Source organism: Acipenser ruthenus, chromosome 9 (assembly GCF_902713425.1).
Source record: "Acipenser ruthenus chromosome 9, fAciRut3.2 maternal haplotype, whole genome shotgun sequence".
Lineage (NCBI taxonomy): Eukaryota > Metazoa > Chordata > Actinopteri > Acipenseriformes > Acipenseridae > Acipenser > Acipenser ruthenus.
In genome coordinates, this window is record NC_081197.1 from 43,755,197 (window position 1) to 43,780,958 (window position 25,762).

At 38.3% G+C, this 25,762-nt stretch overlaps 1 protein-coding gene across 1 annotated transcript in view; it reads right to left on the reverse strand.

Moving 5' to 3' along the window:
- LOC117405351 (anosmin-1-like) overlaps positions 1–25,762 on the reverse strand; it is a 62,661-nt gene that overhangs the window by 16,488 nt on the left and 20,411 nt on the right. Inside the window, exons 3-4 of the mRNA XM_034008326.3 lie at positions 8,820–8,882; positions 8,282–8,504 (exon numbers count right to left, since the gene is read on the reverse strand). Coding sequence (XP_033864217.3) covers positions 8,282–8,504; positions 8,820–8,882 — 286 coding nt within the window. The remainder of the gene's footprint in view (positions 1–8,281; positions 8,505–8,819; positions 8,883–25,762) is intronic.

Here is a 25,762-nt window from a genome sequence, read left to right on the forward strand (position 1 = left end):
AGTTCAATAACTGTAATTAGCACAGTGTCAACATCTTGGCTAAATATACAATTCATCACCTTGAATTATTATTTATTATGAAAAAAGAGAGATACGCTTTATGGTGCTTGGGCACGATTCATATTGGTGTTTTTGTATTTGATAACAAAGGTCCAACAACTTAATTAATTAATGATGATTTTCCTTCTTTTTTTCTCCCATCACGTTTCCTAAATGTATCTAGAGGGTTGATAGAGTCACAAAATACAGCATCTCTGTTATTTCCCTGCTGTATAGTTGCATTTAATCAACCTTTCCAGGGGCATTTTAAATTAAGGGGTCTAGAATTTTAACACAAGTTTACTAATGCAGTGGTGCTTGACTGGAAGTTTGTTAGAATTTCAAAAGCAGTAAAACTAGTATTTTTAGATTGAATCAACCACCTAGTATGCACCATAAGCTGCTTATAATGTGTACTTAATGTTATTTATTATAACAGTTCTTTCTGTACTTTTAAATAAGTGCATCACCTCCATTGTCATGTTTTGTTTAGTGTGTAGTCTGCAAGGAAAAGACTTTGGCCCATTAATGATCAAAACCATTCTGCAATATCAAGAAGGGAGAAACCAGGGACTGGACTTGTGGGCTGCTTATGATAGGTATCTGCTTAACCAAGTGATACTGCCATTCACTCATAACAATTGAAGACATTTATTCTGGGCTTCCCTGGCTGGTGACTCCTTAGTGGGAGTGACTGTAAATACAGCTTTTACTGCCCTTTTCTCATTTTTTGGGTACTATTGCGTCATTAAAAACACCAAGAGCTGTCACTGAGTGAGTAAGATGTCTCCTGAATAGACATAATACAGTTTTGTAGCCACCCCTGCAAAAGTTTTGGAAATCTCATACAATACCTTGCTTTCACTATGATTATCGCTTTTGTAAGACACCCTTTCATTATTTTTACATACTTCGATGAGCAAGCAGCAACTTGAAAGCAATGTGCAGAATCCGTCTTCGAAGCCTGTTGCCCGAGCTTCCGCATTTTGGAAAACCAAGTCTTATCTAATACAGAGAACATACATTTGATTTCTTTCATTTCCATCCTGATAATGATGTATAATAATTCCACCAATTTGCATGTTAGAATATTCCCCATCTGCTTTGCATTAGGGGCTGTTGGACTTCCAAGGATTGGTAGTAACTAACCCTCTCTGGTTGATGTAATTGTATCCAGATGGGTTAAATGAGGTACAAAGAGCAGTCAAGCACTGAATGTGTGTGTTTTGACTGATTTTGCACACATACACATACACAAAACCACCGGCGTTGCAGCCAGATATACAGCAGCAATCGTGCCTTTGTATTATGTAAATTGTTAGCCTTTCATCTGTCATGAACAAATGAGTCCGTGGTAATATTTGTGCATCAATAAACTCAATCAAAGGGATTTGTCTGTCTTATTAATTATCCAATAAACTTTTAACATTGGTTAGGTTTTGACGGATGGACCTTGACTTCTATAAATAATTTTAAAAGGCAGAAAAAATAATGAAATATTGGTACAGCTCTAGTTTGTAGATTTAATTAAATGCAACCTCCACCCCTCCACTTTTTTTTCCAGCCCAGATGAAATGTTGGATCAACATTAAATTGATCTTTTACATCTCCTACATGGTAAATTGAAATTTACTTTAAATTGTGGCAGTTCAGAAATCATTTTGAGTTAATATTTCATAATCTCTTACTTGTAGTAAGCTTCTGGGGGCTTGGTTGGTATCTGCTGCAACAGCGAATCCTGAAGCTGGTAAAGATTACTACAGTTGTATGTGACGCTGCATTGCTTTAAACAGTTGGCGTGTACATCAATTCCCCTGCCCAATGACTTAACGTGACATGAGAAAGAAGCAACCAAAGAAACGTATTATCTTGTCATAATATGTAAAACACAAATAAGGTGCCTTGACTCTTAGCCCTGTAGGAGATTGTATCTTATATTCAGGTGATGATGTAAAAGTATAATACATAGGCAGAGTGATGAGCCACAAACCTCATAGATCAGGTTACAGCTGTCCAGTCAGACTTCTGGATTACCCAGCACAGACCTGGCAAACTAGGAAGGAACACAGGAGGATCCATATTCTTCAAGAACAGTCACACTGCCAATATCAGGGTTCTCATTTTAGACACATGAAAAAGCCACTGGTACGCCAAATAGATTTCACCTCCCAATTAATAGACAATGAGGCTAACCACTAATCCACTTTAGGAAAAAAAAAAAAAAAAAAAAAAAAAAAAACCATTTGACCTTGTCTCCCCTCTGGATAAACTCAAGTTATAAGTCTTCAAAATATACACGTTCATCCAGTTATGTAATATGAAAGCCCCAGGCATGTGAATAACAGTGGTGTGCGCTCTGGAACAAATTGACCTGTTGCCATGCCAGTTTTTAGATTACAGCAGAGCCTTAGATTCTATATTGTCTTCAAACACAGGTACTGTACAGTACCTTCATTTCTACCTCAAAATCATGTTCCTCTCAGCCTGTACCTTTCTTAGAGCTCCCAAAGAAACTCATTCAGTGCAGCAATAACAAATCACCCCTTTCCAGGACCTGTGAAAAAGCCTTCCAATATATTTTACTTTAGAGAGTTTGCTCCAATTTGTGTGAACAAATCAATGCTACTGAATGTCAACGTTCACTAAGCCAATACACCCAGACAGCTGCTAAATGTTCAAGAGGTCTGTGAAATCCATGCATTTCCTCTAATCCATCACTTCCACAAGGTTCTAGGAATGCCAACAGCATAACAAATTATAATGAGAATGTACAGCATGGCCAAAGGTTTTGCATCACCGGAGAATGATCTAATTTTGCTTCATGAAGTCGAATGAAACCTACTGAATAATGTTACGTTAACATATTAAATTACATACCGTTTTGTAGTTTCCATATACAATACTTAACGAAAAACTGATAAAAATGGTAAAATGTGACATTTCGAAACATGAAACCGCGCTATTTCCAAAAAGACGTCACAAATCTTGACACGAGTTACTCAATTGTAAGTAATCAAAAGGTGACCATTAGAAGTGGTAGTGAGTAGATTTAAGCTACACAAGCATGATTCTTACATAGATGTTGTAACTTCAGAGCAAGCCCTGGGGAAGAGCCATACTTCCTCGGACACACGCTCAGCCATCATTGCACTTCATGAGGAAGGCTTTAGCAGTCATCAGATAGCCAGCAGAGGTTATGCCAGCCAAAGCACAGTATCTAAGATCATCCAGAAATAAAAGAAGACTGGAAGCTGTAATTCTGCTCCCAGGTCTGGATGCCCAAAAGTCAGCACTGCTCGCCAGGAACGCCACCTATGCCATTCAATTTTGAGTGACAGGACGGCCAGTGTCCACTTACTGCAGCAATGGAAAGAAGTTGGATTGAAGGCGTCTCTTGGAGAATAGTCTGGTGTCAGGGAGGCCTACTAATAAGCCCCTTCTGAGCAAGAAAAAGATTGCCTGAACTTTTGTCACACATACAAAGACAGGGCCAAAGTAATTTTCTCTGACCAGTCTCCCTTCAGCTGTTTTGGGAATCGAGGTGGATTAAGAGTTTGAAGACGCAAAGGAGAAAGACACATGCCAGAGTGTACTGTCCCAATGACAAAACACCCAGAAACTGTCTGTATCTGGGGATGCTTTTCTGCCAAATGCACAGAATCCCTACACATTTTACAAAAGGGGGCAGCTATGAACAAGGACTGGTACTTGAAAACACTAAGATCATCTCCTCCCTATGGCTCTGAACCATTTTCCCAACAGTGACTTCTACTTCCATGATGATGGAGTCCCTTGTCATGAAGCCAAACAAGTGAATAAATGGTTAGAAGACGACAGGATCACGCCACTTCAATTTTGGCCAGGAAACTTGCCAGATCTCAATCCAATTGGGAATGTTTGGGGTCTGGCAGGACAGGAAATCAGGAAAAGTCAACCATGCAACCAAAATATACTGGACTCAAGTGTAAAGGATGCCTGGAGGAATCTAAATGATAACTCAACCCTTCAGTGCCTCATTGAGTCCATGCCTGAGAGGAGTTTGCTATTCCTAATCTACATTAATGATTTAGATTCTGGTATGGTAAGCAAACTTGTTAAATTTGCAGACGACACAAAAATAGGAGGAGTGGCAAACACAGTTGCTGCAGCAAAGGTTATTCAAAATGGTCTAGACAGCATTCAGAACTGGGCAAATGACATTTAATAGAGAAAAGTGTAAGGTACTGCACGCAGGCAATAAAAATGTGCATTATAAATATCATATGGGAGATACTGAACTATGAAAAAGACCTCGGAGTTTATGTTGACTCAGAAATGTCTTCATCTAGACAATGTGGGGAAGCTATAAAAAAGGCCAACAAGATGCTCGGATATATTGTGAGAAGTGTTGAATTTAAATCAAGGGAAGTAATGTTAAAACTTTACAATGCATTAGTAAGACCTCACCTAGAATATTGTGTTCAGTTCTGGTCACCTCGTTACAAAAAGGATATTGCTGCTCTAGAAAGAGTGCAAAGAAGAGCAACCAGAATTATCCCGGGTTTAAAAGGCAAGTCGTATGCAGACAGGCTAAAAGAATTGAATCTATTCAGTCTTGAACAAAGAAGACTACGCAGCGATCTGATTCAAACATTCAAAATCCTAAAAGGTATAGAGAATGTTGACCCAGGGGACTTTTTTACCTGAAAAAAGAAACAAGGACCAGGGGTCACAAATGGAGATTAGATAAAGGGGCATTCAGAACAGAAAATAGGAGGCACTTTTTTACACAGAGAATTGTGAGGGTCTGGAACCAACTCCCCAGTAATGTTGTTGAAGCTGACACCCTGGGATCCTTCAAGAAGCTGCTTGAGGAGATTCTGGGATCAATAAGCTACTAACAACCAATCTAGCAAGATGGGCTGAATGGCCTCCTCTCATTTGTAAACTTTCTTATGTTCTTATGTTCTTATGTTCTTAAGGAAGTCTTAAAAACAATGGAATGCACTGCAAATACTAAGTAATACTATTATGGTTTCTGGTAGACTTTTGCAATATCATTTTGTTGTGTTTTTTTTTATTACAATAAAATATCTAAATAATGTTCATATACACTTTTTTTTATCAATGTCTCAATCCTAAAATTCTAGAGTGATGCAAAACTTTTAGCCATAGCTGTACCAGGTACATACATGAAAGTGAGGAAATACTAAAAGACTGAATACACTCCTTGATGTTGTTATTGAAATAAAACTGCAAACATGTTGCACTGCATGGAATTGCTGCTAAAGTCCTTCTACAGATCCCACAGTCCTTAACATAATATCCTCATGCAACCCCAGTCAGTATACCATACTGCAGAATACAAAATTAATTCAAAAGTATCTGGCTTCATAGGAGATACTGATGACTGATGTTGGAACCCTGAGACCAGTGTTTCTGCTGTGTTAAATGACTGGCTCTATCAGCAGAGGGGACTGACTTATCTGTTTAAAACTCAACTCAGTCAGCTACTCGAGAGAGTTCATTACATGCTTAGCTGCTGTCTCTCTTCAAACACCTCTGCCTAATTGCCTCACCTGCTGGGAGAGGCAGGGCTGAAACAGCAGCTGCAAATTGCCGGTTAATGCTTACTCTTTATTCAACAATGCTGGAAACCCAGCTAATGTGGGATTCATTCTTTTACAGCTCATATTTACAGTATGTGGTTTGTAATTGATCTAGGATGCACATGTTTCATTTTGATTTTTAGGGTTTAATAAAACAGCATCATTACTATATATGTCTAAGCATATACTATTCACATGGTATTACAGGCCCTACTCACCTATTACAGGCCCTACTCACCTACCTAAATGGTGCACCATCACCTTGTTAAGTTAATGGCAAGCCCTTGGTTTTAATGTGTGTTTATATCAAATTATTTAAGAAATGTAGATAGGGTAATAATCTTTTTGATTGTTAATTCAATAAATACACCCCACATAACACTAAAGGTCTAAGGCAATAACTTAACAACTTAATGATTATTTGGGTTTGGGCTATTTTAGCAGATTCTGTTAAACTGTTTGACTTTCATGCATGTTTCAATTGAGATTTAAGTAACTAAAATATAAATTGTTGATGTCTGTTTGCCACATTCTTCCACACTTCTGTGCACTCTGTTTAATGAGAGAGCAAGTCTTTCTGTTTACATTACCAAAGGCTAGTTTTAGATAAGAGAAACACATACTCTATTACTCTGTGTAGACAAATAGGTATCTGTCTGCTACACATAATAGGTATGTGTCTCCCCTCTGCTTTCCTTAAGTCCCTCTTAATATTCTTTCTGCCTTTTTTCAAAGGCAGTGTATCCATCACTGATAAGTCATGTCACTTTCCATTTACTCTCCGTCACTTCCAGTATCCCTCCTTCTGAACCTGTGTTGACTTTCCATCTATGGGTGGCCAGGCAGACCTACCATATCTTAACTATTTAGGCTCACTCAGTATCTCTTCTCACTCTGTTTCCCTCCACAAAGGCTCTCAGGGAAAACAAATGGCTAAAATCTCCCTTTCTTTAGCACTGCAGTGACTGTCCTGTCCCTCTGTCATAGGTCTGTGACTCATGCTGTCTCCCTAGCATTAACATTAACCCTGCAGTTGGTTAAAAAAAAAAAAAAATGTTACAAACAGAACGAGGAAAAGTAAGAAAATGTAACTATACATATTTGCACATATTAAAAATAAATGCACAAAAACAATATTTTAAGAATTATTTATTAAACTATCACAAGCTGAGACCTCTCTTTAATAAAATGTTGGTCATTTCTTACTGTTCAACCACACAGGGCCCAATTCCCCCAAAGATAAATTAAAAAGTATACTATGCTGTAAAAGATTGTTTTAAAATCCAGTGTAATCTTCGTAAAATGCTAGACTTTCACAGAATAATTTATAATCAATTAACAATGGGGTTTTAATGAATCAATAAGGCAGTCATTTTGCCACATCAGTGAATCACTGTGAAGAAAACGGCGTACAGTCTAATGGAAAGTGCTCTAACTTTGAAACATTACCCATTCTCTCAACAGCACCTTTCTGGAACACAGTATATCATGATTTATCTGTTGGAAAGATTCTCAGTTCGAGGTTCTTCATATTTTATTGATTTCTGATATCACCAGTTATCATCCATACCTATAACTAGCCTAATACAACAGATAACAAAGATGGGTGAGGGTGCCTCATAATTTTATCCACCTGCTATATAAATATTCTTAATTCTTCTGGGGCAGGGTGCCTTACATTGTAAGCTTACAACTAATAAAACAACATTCCCATTAAATTGACTGACATGACCCATTGAAAAACAAAATTTTTTATACCAGTTAAAAAGCAGTGCTAGAAATGACGGCAGTTTTTAACAAGGAATAAATTAAATTTATAACTAAAGTTCAGGAGGAGGGTCAGCCACCAATCTCTGCGTTACCAAATAGAATCATTCAATTTACACATTCTAATTAAGATTGTTAGCACTATAAATACCCTCTTCACTTACCTCTCATTTGCATTTCGATTTCATCGTACATGCACTCATAATGTTCAACATTCCAGATTATTCAGTTTTGTCGGACAGTTACCTGTTTGCTGTTTCCCCGGAGCAGAGATCCACTCAACCAGTTCAACCAGCCCAACCAGCCCCTCCCGGGCCAACTCCACAACACTTACCTCTCATTTCATCATAACCCACCACCTCCCCATCTCCACCCCTTTTAAAAATTTAGGTTTTATCTAAGGGGGGTCAGGCAGCGAGCCCTCAAACCAAGTTAGGTTTGATGCCAAATGAATGCGCATATATAACATACTTCTGTGTAATGTTGCATACTCCACCTTATTCCCAATAAATATTTGTACTAAAACATGTTGTGATTGGTGTTTGTCCCAAACTACTGAACTATATTCAGTGCATGCTTGTAATGCCAGGAGCAACCAAACATGTGATATGAGGCCTTACTTAGAAAACTTTAACTCATGAGTTATTTTTTGGATGTTTGTGTGACTGTTTACATGAATTAAATAAACTTTTCTAGACTAGTGTTAAAGAAACCTTAATTTTAAAACTTGATATGAAAACAGAATTACAATACGTGGTCGCATTTGTAAATCCTATTGACAATAACACCTGTTGCTGAAGGAAGGTGGTGTTACTCCCATAATATTGGTACTGAAACTGTGTTAAAGAGAATTTTAAAAATTCTACACTGTCACTATCTTGACTCACCCTTGTACAGATTTTTTGGTAGCTGGCAGGTGTGTCCACAGCCGTTGGAGCAGCATTTCTTCACAGTTGAGCACTCATTGTCATCCTCACAGCTCTCCACGCAGGCAGCAGCAAATCCACTGGCTTTCTCTGGGGCTGGGCAGTCTCCCTGCTTCAACGACTGGATGGATTTCAGGAACTCACAGCTGGTCAGACACTCATAGTGTTTCTTGGGAAACAGAGGCTAGGTGGGGTAGAAAAAAAAATACAGAGAATACAGTGGCTTCTTCTCACTCCCATTTCTCATATAACTAAGAAACATGTTTTATGGAACAACAGTGCATGTCTGAAATGTGTTTAGCTTGCCTATAATAGTTTTAAATTAAAATGTGATGTCTGCACATGTTTTGACGTCAAGTGGACGTCATTTTTAAAATCTAGATTGTCTACAACTGCTACTAGATTCCCACATAATTTTTCAAACATTATAAAATCATATTATACATGTTTTTCTGTCAGTGAAAACGGTAAAAGGAAAAGTGCCTGAAGGTTGGCGTACCTCGCATAAGTTTTGGCACTGATTCTCCTTCAAATCCCAGGCTTCTTTGCAAGGCTCCAGGCACTGAAAAGAGAACAAAGTGTGAGCCTCAAAGACGCCACATCAAAGAGGAAAGGAAGACACGGGTTTGTGCCTGCGGCTGGCCTGTTTAATAGTGAGCAGCTTACAGTGTATCTATGCATGCTGTATATTCAGTTGGATGCAGTGAAGAATTCTGTATAAATGTCTAATAAATGTTTACCACTGCACTCGGTAAGAAAATAAAGTTTACATGAGCATAGAGCTCCTATCAGATAGGGGTTATTAAGGCGGCAGAGTTTCCTTCTGGCTTAAATCAAGTAGCACACTTTGAGGATTTTGTTTCAAATACACTTGGAAAAAGCATGTACCTGATACACTTTGGCACAAACACCAATGTGTGTTCTTTAAATTATTTCTTACTGGGAAGGTCTAAGTTAGTCATTACTGAAATAATTGTATTAAACACATTAAGCATAGCTCATGATGGATATGTCCTTTGTCATTTGGAATATGACTGAATGAGGGCAGATAGTTCTGTACTGTATGTACTTACTTGCAGTTTGTTTTGTTTTTTTGGTTAGCAAGTACAGAAATTAATTAGGTTTGCCATAACTCATTTTTTTTTTATTTTATTTATTGGTAATGACAGTTTTCCGGCAACCCGAACCCACTAGATCAGTTTCATCAGAATGTATTGTATTTAGTAGGGGTATCAGATTAAACATTTACACACTTCAGTTTAGTTTACTACAAAGAAATGTTTATTTTAGTTTAAACTAAACTGAATTTCTAAATTAATTGCATATGTTATTCGTTGCTTTGTTACTTGAACAGTTTATTTAAGTATATTTGGTATTGCTCACTGAATGGTGTGCACTGTTTTACTAATTACAGTGCTTAAATGCACAATTTATCAATGTTAGTTACGTTTTTTTTTATTGTGTTGCGTTGGAGATTGTGCTTCTTTGTGGATTTGCGCAATCAGTAAGTGTCCTAAGTGTAAATGCTACAGTTTTACTGCAGTTAGTGTACACATCAAATGGAAGCCCCAGTATCTCTACCTGCCTTTCGGCCATCTCCTCCTGGATGCACTCTCATCATCTCAAACTTAATCTCTCCAAATCAGACCTCCTTTTCTTCCCCCCTCTTCCTCCCCCACTGCTGATCTCTCTATCTCTACTCCGCTTGAATCCACCACCCTCTCTCCTTCCTTGACCCCTCCCTCTCCTACTCTCAGCACATCTCTACTCAGTATACGCAGAATTCGCCCCTTCCTCATCGATTACTCCACACAGCTCCTAGTTCAGGCCCTGGTATAGTCCTGCCTTGACTACTGCGACTCCCTCCTGGCCGGCCTTCCTGCCTCTGCTATCCGTCTCCTAACTATAACTACTTACCATATCTTGTATTTGATTTTACTCTTACAGGTAACTGTACTCTTATTTGAAATCATTCTCATCCATTTATCATACTTACTACCTGTTCTTACTGGACTTTACTCATATAAGCAATTATTTACTATAAGCTTTAGCTGCTCTTAGTCGAACTTGCTCTTACTTATAATTTACTGTATTCTTTATTTTGCTCTTACTTGAGTTTGACCTTATTGTACTTTCAGAACTGCTCTTACCTGTATTATGATATTCTGTAATATGATATTGTATAATGTGATAACTTGTAATGCGATACTTTGTAATGCGATACTTTGTAATGCGATACTTTGTACTGTGATACTTTGTAACAATTGTAAGTTGTCCTGGATAAGGGTGTCTGCTAATAAATAAATAAATAATATTTACTGAGGCTAATATTAAAAGGACCAATAAATCCCCCTAATGGAAAACACTTGCAGGTTTAAAATAGAGTTAAAGGACAGCAGTGTTTAGACCTGCCATGGTTTAGCTAAAACAGTCTGTGGCATCAGCTGAGGTACCAATAAAGTATTTTTCTATTGCAGGTTCAAACTAATCTACAAACACAATATTCGAAAGACTAAAACTTGACATCTCCTGGTAAAATAATAACTGTGTGACAGATTAAACTGCGAGTTGTGAGACATGTAACAATTGCTTTCTATGCTTTGCACAAACCATGATTGACATCCTTTTAATCTTATTGACAGTATGCTAAATTGATCAGTTTTTCACAACCTCTGTGTTATGCCAGGACCACACTATGTTTGCAATCATAACACAGACCACTGCTCCCACTGCCATGCCTAGAAACTGAGCTCCCGTACTTTTTGCTACAGTCCAGCAGAACCATAAGTGAAACACAAGCTAATGATTTCAAACCCACATGGATTTGCCAACACATTTCACATGATAAACCAACCTTGCTTTCAAAACAGCATGACAGCTCCCATTCTGCCACATTTAAGCCATTAGTGGTTAAACAAATACCATGCTGGTCTGCCTAGCACAAGTAGCAACTGCTTACTGTTCCTTTTACCTTTGGTTTTGTTTTTGATTTTCTCCACTCGCTCTCGTTCTCTCCCCTTGAACACTCACCCTGAACACGAAAGCTGCTGGGTTTTTATACATGTGATCATCTCTGGATTAAGAATAAATGAATCAGTCCAGAGATGGTCACATTCTACACGAGTTTAGTGGATGGGCTTTTAACCCCATCCACATTGCTGCACTAAAACAAAACACTTTGTCTTTTGAAACACAAAACCATACATTTTTAAATCATACTAATACATTGTGTTTTTAACTAAACATGAAATAAATCATAATACATTCACCCGTTCTACAATAAACAAACAATACATTTCCTTTTAAATAATAAACACAATACATTTAAATCAGCAGGGTTTTGCCCTGCCCCCTATTTACATGCAGGGCTTTTCTACCCTGCCCCACTAACTATGTGCAGGGCCCTGCCACAGCCTCTTTCTGGCCACTCAGCAGACAAGGTTTACAGCAAACAAAATAATGTTGACGTTTAGACAACAAAAAGATGTCAGTAAAGTATTTGTTTTTTCTTGGACCAGCTTAGTTAGCCACCTGAAAATCATCAGTTGGTCAATTCTGGAATTTCCCTCAGGGATACCAGTTTTAAATGCATGCAACACTGTAACCTTTCGTAAATGTCATACATAACAACATTACAATAATATATTTAATAAAATAATGTTTTAATCTTTATGAAATGCTGCTATGGGATTATTCTGTATGTTGTCCAACAGCAGCTGCAAAAGCAGATGTCTCCGTGGAGTACAATAATGACACCCAAGATGAAAACTGTGAACACTTCAAACCTCCCATAACTACAAAATGCTGTGTACTTATTACAGTTCCCTTCACACTCAAGACAGCTGGCAGTTTATTTAACATCCCTCGCTATGATTCAGTAAACAAAGCTCTCTGTGTAGTAATATTGCTGCTGTGGGAAAAAGAAAAAGAAAACATGAGATGCACACAAAAATAAATGCTGCTAAAACAATAGTTCATTGAGGGTGCACATTGTTAATAGTACCAGATTCTGACGAGTCAATGCCCAGGGGACATAAAGTTGACATTAAGGCAAAAGTGTGTGTGTGGATGGACGTTCACGCAGGCAGGGCCGAAATTACAGGCATTATTGCAGAGGGAGTATTTTTAATATTAGGTAGATAGATCATGTTTACAATTAGGCATGCTTGAAATTCAAAGGTGGAGCACAGCACACAGTCACGATAAAGAATCAAGAAGGGCAGTTAACATATTTAATGACTGGTGAAATACATCAAAACTGCTGCAGTATGTCCACTGTTTTGTCATTTAAAATCTTTTTACAAAACAAACATTAAACTTTAAAGCTGCAGCGTCCAGTGCAAAACCACACCATGAAAAAACACATTTGTAGGTGAAAAACGCTAAAATAAAAGTCGCTACTTTTAAAAAATATATAAACACGTGAAATTTTCAGTCCACTAAAATAAAGGTCTTTACATAATCTCTGCAAGTAAGAAATTGCAGTGTCCAGAGTGAAAACACAACACGAAATAATAAACTAACACCCAAAGTAGCCCTATAGCATTAAAATGTTCAATACAAAAAAAATGCCTGAGTTACAAGCTCTTGCAGTGTCTAAAAAAAATTGATTGTAGCGTAACAACAGGAAAGAGTAATCAATCAGACTGCTGAGCCTGTACCATCTGATCCGAAACCGCCAAACGTCTTCATTATCTGGACTTACGATAACCCTAACCCTAACCCTGAGTCATTCAATGCACAGAGTAACTACTTCTAGGCAGTTTTTTTCTGTTGATGTGAGCTGTGACATTTCCCCTCAGGCATTATTTGTGCATGGTTATTAAAAATGGTGAAAATTTGACTGTCAGCTAAAAGCTGGGGTGGGGAGATCGTTCAAACAGGGGCGTTGACTCGACAGAATCCGGTAATTCAAATGATTTAATACTGTACATTTCAACTTCTCATTTTGACAAGTGAGAACCACGATCTGTGCAGTCTTTAAATAACTGTCTAGTTTTTATTTATTTATTTTTGCCAATTAATTGTAGAACACATTTAAAATGCAAACAGCAAATCCTTAAACCCACAGAGAGCAAATTTTCCGCAGGAACAAATCTGAGGACACAGCCTGTAAAAACCAATCAAACTACAGTTCAAAATGATTAAATATGGGGATCATTAGCATTTAAGAAATACATCTGCAAACCGTACCTACTATAGCACACTCTGTATAGATGTAACACATTAGTTAAAGTAGCAATAAAGGATTCATAGGAGCCTCATTGATTCCAAAGGTTGCTGTGAAATCTCCTTCAAACACGGCAGTGTATCCAGATCATGATCCCTCCTGCAACAGTGATGTCTATCTATAATGTTTATTGGAGCAATTCTCCTTCTCCCACAACTCAGATAAAGATACAAATCATTCTACAAAATACAAAAAGCTTTTTATTCCCCCCAAAAATTAGCAAAAACTTATCTTTGAACCAACACGGGTGGTTAGAGAACAAGGGGTCTGTTCTCGTTGTAACGTGGCTACTGATGTGAAACTACTCAACTAGTGCAGTGTTACTGTGTTCCTTCTGACTCCTCACACAATGCATGATGTCATCCATACAGCAATTTGAGGTTTAAAACCAAATAGTTTTGTAGACAGTATTTTTTTTAAAGGCACTTTGATCAAGCTTAATTATAGTCTAAGTTTTGGCAAACACCATCATAAATAATATCATCACCCTACCAAGTTTCAGATGTACTTATTTTGAAAGATAATATGACGTCTGTATTTGTATATGTTTTGGAGTATTAAGGTAATAAAAATATGCATTGATAAAGCTAAGCACTAATAAAGCTTACTTTTCATGTGTGAACTTCAGATTAAAGCATATTTTATGCAATTACTTTGGTTTCAGCTGACACATGAACGATAACCTCTTTATGGAGGCCTGTGGAGTCTTGAGGCACATATCACTGTGTTAATATCCTCCCAAAGCTTGCTCACACTGTCATTCAGAGTGGCATGTACAGTATGTGTGTTATATGTCATTTAAGCGGTCTAATGAAGGTGATTATACTTGTCTTTAATCCTAGGGTGCTGTAAGGAACATTATATGAAGGATGAAATTACAGATTTTTAAACTGCAATATAGAAAAAGAGGTTTAACACATTAATTGATCAAGATTATTGTTTTTTTCTGAAAGTTGCAGCTGACTGTACTGTAATCGCATGCAGTAGTGTCGATAGCGTTCTGTTGATGTGGGGTGCAATAGTGCACAATTGTTGCCATTTCCCCCATCCAACAAAGATGAAGTCTTCCATCAAATATGTATGTTTAAATAAACATACATCTTTGTATGTCTCATAGTTTTTATAGCTGGACAGGTAATCACCCACAATTAAGACTGCAGACAACCTACCAGCACTGATACCACTGCAATTACATCTCAACAAAGCATCACTGAAGCACAGCTGCCTATTGGTTATTTTTTCTACTGGATCAATATCAAGGGAAAGCCATTTAGTCTTGCAGTAGTTTTAAAAAAGGAAATTGCTACATGGTATGTGCACCAGAACAGCACCTAGCAAAAGATTTTGCATGTCAACGCACTTGCATTTTTTTTTGTGGTGTGGTACCCAAAGAGTGACATATTCTGCATTACTAAGTAGTCACAGCCATGGGTGCCTTTCACTTCCAATTTCACGCTGTAATAAAATGCAGCAGTTGTTGCACTGAGGGCAACCTGAAAGGCTTTTTGTGAACCCAATTTGACGGTCAGATTAAGCACTGGGTTCTGGCAGCAGGCATCTGTGCTTCTTCACACAGTACCGACACAGAAGTAGCTGCCTCATAGAAAACTTCCCAGGAGGGCACAATTATTTTGTGCTACTCAAGCAAGAGTCTGGAAACTGTACAAACTGCTCCTTTCCAAGTGGACGCCCCAGAAATGGAAACTATGACAAATGTGAAGAAGGCAGAAAGAAATGATGATCTGAACTGTTCTTTGCTCTTATTTATTAAGCTTCACATACAGCCAGTAGATAACTCCTGCCTGGACTGCAGGCAAGACTACAGGAATAACAATTTATACAAATTCAAAAATCAAATGCATTTTAGTAACTGTCATGATAATGTGATATCTTGTAACAATTGTAAGTCGCCCTGGATAAGGGCGTCTGCTAAGAAATGAATAATAATAATAATAATAATGATTAGAAAACTGAAGTGTTCGTGGATGTCAGGATCTATTTGACAGAAAGTACATGCCTCCGGGTATGTGTGTGTGTATTACATATATATATACACACACACATACACACACATACCCGGAGGCACGTACTGTGGTTTGTTGTGTGCTGTTTTATTTTATTTTATTTTTGTAACCATAAGCAATCAGAATCCTGACTTCCATCTACAATACCTTGCTTGGACTTGCAGCAGAATACTTATCAGACCTAATCTAACCTAATGCCATTAACCACCTCTTACACTGCTTAGACATCTACAGTAACCCACCTACCTGCTGCTTGAACCTGGGGAGACGATTATGTTTCGTGCTAATGGAATACCCCTCCCATTAGTATCTCAGAGACTTGTCTTTGCTAAATCATTCTCAAGCAACAGTTGGTCTGTTCCTTACTCATTCAAATAACATCTTTGTAAATTATGAAGAATTTTAATAGGAACAAAAAGCTACGTTGATACAAATCCATGCTACTCATGTCTAAGGGTTTTGCATGTGATATTTTCATGTAAGATATGTTTAGGTTACAGTGATGTTGTTATTATGAAAAAGCAAATATACTGTACATAACACATTAAAACAGAGAGCATACAACAAAATAACCTTATGTGTCCAGGAGGTAATGGTTCCAATTGGTCACTCACGCACCGTAGCAGGGAAGGTACAGTAGCCTGCTATCACCATTAAAAACTTAATACGCATGTATAGTCTAGGCTAGCCTGCCTTTCCACACATATGCATATAATAAATCAGCCTAGCTCTAGTGGTCTGATATAATGTAACATGTTCTGGAAGACTCCAACTACTAGACAGGTCTGTACCCTCACCCCACCGCTCCTGATTCCACTACTACTGTACCTATCTGTCTCACCTGTACTGCTATGACGGTCTCTCACATCCCTGTTATTCTGTCGTCTTGCTCCAGTCCTCTGTCCTCTCTCCGTCGCTGCTCCCCTAACCCCTCTAACCTCATACCTCTGCCTCATCGCTCTGCTGAAAAGAAATGGAAGAGAACCAAACTCCCTGCTGCCCTAGACCTCTACCGCTCTCTCCTCCTTCTCCTCTACTTTCTCCTGTGCTAAACGCTCCTATTTCTAATCTATTATCCAATCCTCCACTAACAACCCCCCGGAAACTATTCTCTACCTTCTCCTCCCTCCTCAATCCTCCCCCCCTCCTCCTCCCTCTATCTCTTCTGACAACTTTGCCTCTTTCTTCTCCTCTAAAATTTCTGATATCCACAAACTGTATAACACCTCTCCCCCCCCCTGCTGCTCCAACCCCAACACCCTCTGTCTCCCCTCCTAACATCCTCCATCTCCTCCTTCACTCCCCTCTCAGACTCTGACCTCTCCTCCCTCCTCCAGGGCCACAAACCCACCACGTGCGCCCTGGACCCCCTCTCCACTCACCTCTTTCAAGCTGCTGCTCCTGCTCTACTCCCCTTCATCTCCTCCCTTCTCAACACCTCTCTCCTCTCTGGCCTCTTTCCCTCTGCCTTCAAACAAGCCTCTATCACCCCCCTCCTCAAAAAACCTACCCTTGACCCCACCTCCCTCCAGAACTACTGTCCTGTCTCCCTCTTACCCTTCCTCTCTAAAACCCTTGAGTGGGCAGTATACCGCCAGCTCTCTGCTTTCCTGTCTAACCACTCTCTGCTCGACCCTCTCCAATCTGGTTTCCGCTTTAACCCTGGACCTCTGCCTCTTCTACTCCAAGCACATCTCCACTCTAGCACGCACCTGCCATTTCTTCCTGAGCAACATACAAAGAATCTGACCCTTTCTCACCAACTACTCCATGCAACTCCTCGTCCAGGCCCTGGCACTCTCCCACCTAGACTACTGCAACTCCCTCCTGGCTGGCCTCCCTGCATCCGCCACCCGTCTGTTCCAGCTCATCCAGAACTCCATTGCTCGCCTGGTGTTCGCTCTGCCTCACTTCTCCCACATTACTCCACTGCTCCACTCACTCCACTGGCTACCGATCACCGCTCGCATCCAGTTCAAGACTCTTGTACTCGCCTACCGATGCCTTGACCAGACTGCACCCAGTTACCTCCAGACCCTCATTTCTCCCTACACTCCTACACAAACTCTCCACTCCGCCTGCACTAGAAGACTGGCTGTACCTCCTCTATGCTCCCCTGCCTCCAGAGCCCGCTCCCGCTCCTTCTCCACCCTCACCCCGCAGTGGTGGAACGACCTTCCCACGGATGTCAGGACTGCCCAGTCCCTGACCACCTTCCGGTGCCTCCTCCAGACACACCTATTCAGACAACACCTGTAAAACTCAACTCTCCCTCTGGACAATATAGCACTCTGCCTTTAATGCACTTTAACTTGCACTTATCTGCTCCCTATTTCACTGTATTTAATCCTGCACTTAACCTGATCTGTAGTACTTTGTATTTCACTTGCACTCGTATCTAACCCTGATGTATCTATCGACACTTATCTGCTCTTGAACTGCTCCGATATCAAATCGTACTGTGTTTTCTATTTGCTCTTATTAGGACTGAAGGCTAGGGGTTGAACAGTTTTGTGAGTGAATGCGCTGTTGCGCTGGTTTGTTATAAATAAAAGGTTTTAACAAACAAAACACTGAACAAAACAAAACAGCACAGTGGACAAAACAGACAGACTAACAAACAGACACGGAACAAACAAGTATTGTGCTGGTGTAGAACCAGTACACGTAGCAATTGTTATTGATCTGTTCTCTTTCTCCCCTTAACTCACGACTCACGTCTCTCGTTGCGCCTCTGAACACACAACCTTGTATCACCCGTGATCACCCTACATATACACCTGTGGCTGGAGCCTTAATTAATCATTTACTCACTTATTCAATTAACAGCTTGTCACAGATGGCTTTGTGTGGCGTGTGGGTGGTACCCACAGTTTCAGGAAGCAGTAGTCAAAACAAAAGTACGGTGCTGAAATGGCCACAGCCGTGTATTTATTAAATTAAACAACAAAACAGTTAAACAGAAAAGACAAAAAGAAAGGGCACAATGGCCAACTAAAACAAACACAAACTATATTTCCTTTACAAAACGAGTACCTTGTTCACTGGCTGGTAGCATTCGCTCTTGGTCTCTTTAACTCTCCAACAACAACACTTTAATGAGCCAAGGCAATCTCTTTTATATCCTGTGGCTGGAGCCTTAACTACCCATTGATCAAACAATTACCTTATTAAGGCACCAGCCACATTCTCACATTTTATTAAGGATGGGGAAATAACCCCATCCTTGTCAAATATTTGCCGGCCACAAATAATATACAATAACATCGGGTGGCTTTCGTCCGTCCGCACGCAAATATAATATACAATAATAAATACAAATTAAAACAATAATCATACATAAATAAAATACCACCAAGTAAATAATAACAGCGCACATATACTATATACATAGGGTCAGGCACTTTGCCACATGGTTCCAGCCACATTCCCACATGTTTTTGCATGTTAGGATTCTAACTTAATCCCTTCACCCATTATTTCACGCACACACACACACACACACACACATCCCCGTGCTCACATACCAACATAGCTTTTTAATCTGCACGTGAAGTGGTTGTGCAATCCCCATGCCTAAATACAAATATACATTTTAAATCACCCGTGCTATATAACCCACACTTTGTGCACCACTGCACACATACATATAAACATAAAATACCCATAGGGGCGGGGCACCCCTCCACAGTCCCATTTAAAATATCTGCATGATTTCCTTTCAAAAGCTGCTGATGGAGTATAATCCTAGTTATTAAGAGTAGCTCATAAATCAAAAAAGTTTGCCTTATTTTTGCTGCACCAGCTGCTTCATTTGTTAAACACAGAATTTCAGCCATTATTTATTGGACCTGCTCCCTGAAGAATGGCGCTATCCAAATGACTGCATTTTCTAAAAGATGAAACAATGAGCTGGATTTAGAAATGACCGCTAGAGGATGTGCAACTTTAATTTTTGCCCCCAGAGCAACCACTTCATATCAGTAATTCAGCTGTCTTAACATAAAAAGATACTGAAGAGGTAAGAAAAAAATTAAATTCAGAAAATGCCGATGTTATAAACTATCCCTTTGGCATTATCTTTCTGAAACATTAAGGTTAGGGTTAGGGTTTGGGTTAGGGTTAGTGGTGGTGGAGTGGGGGTGGTAACATCAGAGAAAAGGGTGGTGATATCTATAAAATCTGCAGCCGTATAGGCAAGTGCATAGTTCAGAAAACGTCTGCTGGAAGTTACATTCTATGGCAGAATGACTTCTTTTTTTCAGCGACACTTACAGTATTATCAGTGCAGCAATATTTCTGTTTCATCTAAGTATTTGTCTATTTAGATCTTGGAAATGGATTCTGTAACTAATATGGCCTTCTTAACTAAACTATAAGTCTGTTAAATTAAATAATAAAGGCATTTAAGTAACACTGCAGTATAAAACAGAAACAAATGCCTTTCTGTCTTTTTTAAATATTTGCTTTGCAATAAAGTGTTGCTGACTCATAAATATGGCAACATTCACCATAAAATTGATTTTCCATCATTCTATCACAAAATTGAACTTTCAGCAGCGCTTTCTATACGATGTGTCTGCCTTTTTTTATGGCTGCAGTTTTTTAGACGTCACTAACCCTTTCTGTGGTGTTACTATCTCGTTTCAGTCCCCTGGTTGCAGTTACAGCTTTGGGTAGATTTGCTGTCTCTTTGCACTTCTCAGCCTCCATAGATGTTTAATTAGCAATATTAGGTGCCCCTGGTGAACATCTCCAGAAAAGTAAAAATCCTTCTAAACATGAGGTTCTCAGGAAATAGAAGCAGAATTGTATTCCCATGTGTAAAGCTGAAAAGGGAAATATTTGGGAAGTCACCTGGGCCTTACACTGAAATGACCTTGATCCTATGCTTCCAAAAGCTGGTTTGCCTGACATTAACACACTGTATGCCTTCAGAGACCACAGTCTCAAATCTTGTTAATATGAATGGCACTAGTAGAGATGAAATACTAAACATTACAACTCCCTCTTCATGCATTTGTTTTGCTAAGCATTACAAGCATTATCTTCCAAATATTTAACTCCAGACCTAGTGTTTTTAAAACGTAGTACTTTCTGGAACAGGGGAGCCTAGTTTGCTCTCATCACTGTTCATTGGTTTACTATTATTGAATTCCCACTAACTGTTTAATTCGGACATAGGGCTCAATTCAATAAATTACCAGTGGGGTAATGATAAATTTCATAAACTGAGCAAATGATCAGCAATACTTGTTTAGATTGAACTAACACATTATCAATTACCTGCATATCCATTTACAATAAATATCTATCCACATTTACTCTGAACTCATAGCTTAAGCGGTTTGTTTTAATAAGATGCATCAGTTTGTATAGTTCAAGAGCCTGATCTTGTTTAGTACAAACTCCTGTTAAATGTAGGACACAAATGCTCCTTGAAAATATGTTCTGAAAGTCACTCTGCATAAACTTTCAGAAATCACACCATCAACTTCAATAAAAGACAACTGCTTCCCTAATCATGAACATACATGACAGAATTCATTGCATGGTGAATTTAACAAAAAAAAAAAGAGTCACGTTATGTGATTCACTTTGATTAAATATAACAAAGGGACTGAATCAGCACTATGTTATTTTTCCTGTCCTAACTTATTAGCATTGCAAATAAGGATGTCTGATGGATGATATATTTGTACAGCAAGCTTCTAATTTATAACAAATGATAGCATTTTTTTAATTACTAAAAATGCTTTTCATCAACAAATATTGCATTAGAAATACAAAACATTTTTCTGCCTTAAAAATGGGACAACTGCCTGGCCAAGAGGACAAGGCAGTCAGGAACCCCAATGGCACTAGCCAAGGGGTTAGCTACAATAATAATGAAACCCAAGGAAGAGAAGACCATTTGACTACTTTTAAACTGACTGGCTAAGGTTAGTGACATGCATTGAAGTTTGTCATATTCTTATAAAAAAAAAAGACCCTTTAATGACTGAGTTGGCTGCATCTGCGAGGGGTTGTTCTAGGGTATCTCTCAACTGACAGTAGTTTACCATGAAAGATTCTGTTATGTTTTGTTTTTTAAGACAGAAAGAAGATGACAGCTGACAAGCCAAAAAAGCCTGGTTGTTAAAGGATTAAGAATGTATTTCAAATTATTGCCATTAATTATTATTATTATTATTATTATTATTATTATTATTATTATTATTATTATTATTATTATTATTATTTTAATTAAATCATAGTCCTGGCATAGAGTCATGGAATATCCAATAATTAGCACAGGGTGGGCTGGGGGTGTTAATTATGTTTATATGGAGGATCATAAAGGAGCATTGAGACTCGGGTGTCTGTGGATTAGGTGATTCAAGGTAACGCAATTCTGAAAGAGGCAAGGAGATTAACTTGATTGTTTTCAGGTTGCTACACTAGTTTTACACAGGGTTCTGCTGTTTCTTTCATCACAAATTAAGCACTTGGAGTAAATGAGATGACTACTTCAAAGACACATGTCAGTTTGTAGTGGGTTAAAATGTTTACACAGGATTACATGACTCCTGTTACTACAGAATTCTCAAGAGGTCAGTAAACAGCAAGCTCCGACAACAAAACACTGAGACCTGAATTAATGACATGTAGAAGTTTTTATTTAAAAACGAATGTGTTTTATGCCTTGACTTTTCATGTGGTATCAAGCACATGTTCTCCAAACAGTTTATAGTCTTGTACCATGCTTATCATCATTAGTCTTACCATCTTTGGAATACAAATAAAATCAACAAAGTTCTTGTTCCAAATAATTCTTCATTTATAATTGCAATGACAAAGAAATATGGCTTTCTTGTGGTTTGGCAATAACAGCTGCACTGGTAACGTCTGGTACGATTCCACAGCAGTCGTTCTCAATAAAGTGAAAGCAGGGTTAGTCTCTCTCTCTCTCTCTCTCTCTCTCTCTCTCTCTCTCTCTCTCTCTCTCTCTCTCTCTGTCTCTGTCTCTGTCTCTGTCTCTGTCTCTGTCTCTGTCTCTGTCTCTGTCTCTGTCTCTCTCTCTCTCTCTCAACAAATATATTAAGACTTAATCTCTAAATTAAAATTCTATTTTGTTTATTTTTGGCTAACTTGGTAACTTTAACAGGAGCAGTTCCCTTCCTTTCTGTGAAAAAAAAAACTGCTAATGAAAATCATATAAAGTAAGGTCACCAGGTGCTCAGGTCAACGAACATCAATTCTGAGTTGCTGCTACTCAGTGATTTGTTTGGATGCCACACATTGCAGCACAACCTTGCCAGAAAGGCTCATCAAACAATGGCTTATTCCAATACCAGTCAATTGAACCTTAAACAGACCTATTAATCAGTGGTATAAGAACAAAAGAAAAAACGTTTCATACCCACCCGCAGCATGTGTGATTCATCAAGGCAAATTGTATAATTTGTTTATGAGGCTCAGGTACGCTAAATCATTTCCTATTGAAGTTTTTTTTTTTTTTTTTTTTAAATGCAATCTAAAGAACTGACAACAATGAGACTCTGAGGGATATCTCCCCAGGATAGACGGGGACAAACCTATTAATTATGAATACCCCTTACGATTGGGACAGTTGCTTAATTTATGAGGCAAAAACATGACTTTACTGCTGCAAGAATGTCAAACAGGCATAGGTTTGACTTGATCTAAAAACCATTGTGAAACTGAAAAAAAGAAGAGACAGTTTCTTAAGAAACATGTATTAATTGTAAGTCATTTTTCCATCATGATAGCCATGAGTTTTGCCTGCACTGAATTAATGATAGTAATCGAATGCTTTAATCTGTTTTGACATCAAAACACGTCCTGGGGCATGTGAGTCATCATGATTTCAATTTCAAAAGATACATAAAAGGTTGCATATAAAAGGTTCTTGGTGAAAGAGCTTACAAAGTGTACAAGTTCAATATCTCACAGCGTGGGCTGCAGAGTAAGAAGGGTAGATTGATGGGTAAGCAGATACAAAGTTCAACCTGGGCATGAAAGCCACCAGATGGACCAGACAGCACCCTTATATTAATATCAAAGTGGAACTGAATTGATAGAATAAGCTGTCACTCACTCATGCTCACCTCAGTGTCTGGAACAGAACCGGTAAACAGTATAGGAGAGACACACAAGAATGCTGTAAGTATAAAGTCCTAAAGTAACAGGAGAAAGTTAAAGCCTTATGCCTCACAAAACTGTATGTAGGGAGTTGCCAACTATTATAGAATACAAGATATGTGCCTAATCTTACTAAAGCCAGTATGTGTATTCCTAGAATATGTCTGTGTCTCTTTTGACCTCTGGACTGATTCAACACCTGAGCCCTTGCTGTAACAGACCCTGACCACTTGTACTTATTTTTCATGTGGCCTTTAACACACTGCATTCGCCATTCTCTCATGCTGCATTACTGATAAGAGGCCTCCTTGCACTTTAAATAAGGTTCCTGGGAAACTCATCTTTCTGCATAATCCCTCGTCACCCCTGAGTGGGTTTATACCTGCTATAAAACGTGGTTTAATGATAAGAATTGAATCCTTTGAATTGTAGCTGCTGCCCCAAAGCAGACATCATGGAAAATGGAGGCTGTCTTAATATTTCAAACACCCTGTTTTAAAATCAGCAAGAATTGATGGCATGGGGTATATAAACAGTTTCAGTGTGATGAAAATAGAACCCCTTTTCTCACCTTTTCCTATCTCAAATAAAATAAGCATTGTATTCAGGTACGTTACTGTTCATGTGTTCAGTGATGGATATTAAAATATCAAATGGAATTTTTAAAATGACCTGGAATGGCACAATCAGGATCACATGAAAACGAAGGCTAGTTATGTCTTGCGGCTTCTGCACTTCTGCAAGAACCAGTGCTTTGACAAGTTTGGACAGAGTAAAAAGTTGTCTATCAAACTGAAATTAAAACCATAAAAATAAAATTATTCAATAAGTACAGCAGGGAGAAGGCTAGGTGAGATCAACGTCTATGCACACCCCAAATGAGGGTCTTAACCACTGTGTGAAAGCAGTGCAGCTTTTAACCTCATCTCACTGACAGGGTCAGAATCTGTGGCAATGCATCAGACAACACTGTTAGGGTAGCATTATTGCCCTCAGAGGTGGTCTAACTCTGTTCTACTTTAGATGCACTTCCCAAACCTCCTCCTGTGAAATGGCCAGGAATGTGCACCGATGTGCATAATAACCCACAATTCTATTTCTATGTCACATAGTATTATCGCCTCTATTTCATCATTAGCCAATTTTTTATTTTTTTTTGTATTCCCTCTGGGTATTTTTTTAGTAGTCTATACGGGAAGAGTTAGATCCAAGAGCATTATTCATTTATATGCCATGGTTAGTTATGTCACACTGTGATGGTATAATAGTACTTCAAAAGATTGCCTACAGGGTGGTATATAAAGAAATCCTAACATTAAACTCAAATAACTTCAGAACTGTTGAGAACACTTTTTTTTATTTTACTGACTTGCACTGTCAGAATATTTTGACTGCATTAACGTCTTGTTTCTATGGGATCTTTAATATGTACAAAGCGGACAGGACGTTGGTTCACGATCACATTTATTATTATTATTATTATTATTATTATTATTATTATTATTATTTATTTTCTTAGCAGACGCCCTTACCCAGGGTGACTTACAGTTGTTACAAAATATCACAATACAAAAGTATCACATTACAAAGCATCATATTATAAAATATCACTTTTCAGAATATCACATTACAGATAAGAGCAGTTATAAAGTACAATAGTCAGTAACAGATAAATCAAATAAGATCAAAATAAAGAATGCAGTAAATAATTGCGAGTTCAACTAAAAGCAGTTCATTTATAGTAAAAATATTTGCTTCTGCGAGTAAAGTCCAGTTAGAGCACATAGTAAGTACGATAAATGGATGAGAATGATTTTAAATAACAGCAATTGAAAAAAAACATGAATACGGATACCTATAAGAGTAAAATCAAGTATAAGATACAGGAAATAGTTATATAATTAAGAGCAGTAGTAGAGTACAAGTACAGTGCAATTACAAGCTGATGCAAGTACAGGTACAATTGGGTGCCATATAAACCAGTATAGGCAAGAGTTGTGAGGTTTACAGATGCTGTCTCAACTGGTATGTCTTTAGGAGGTG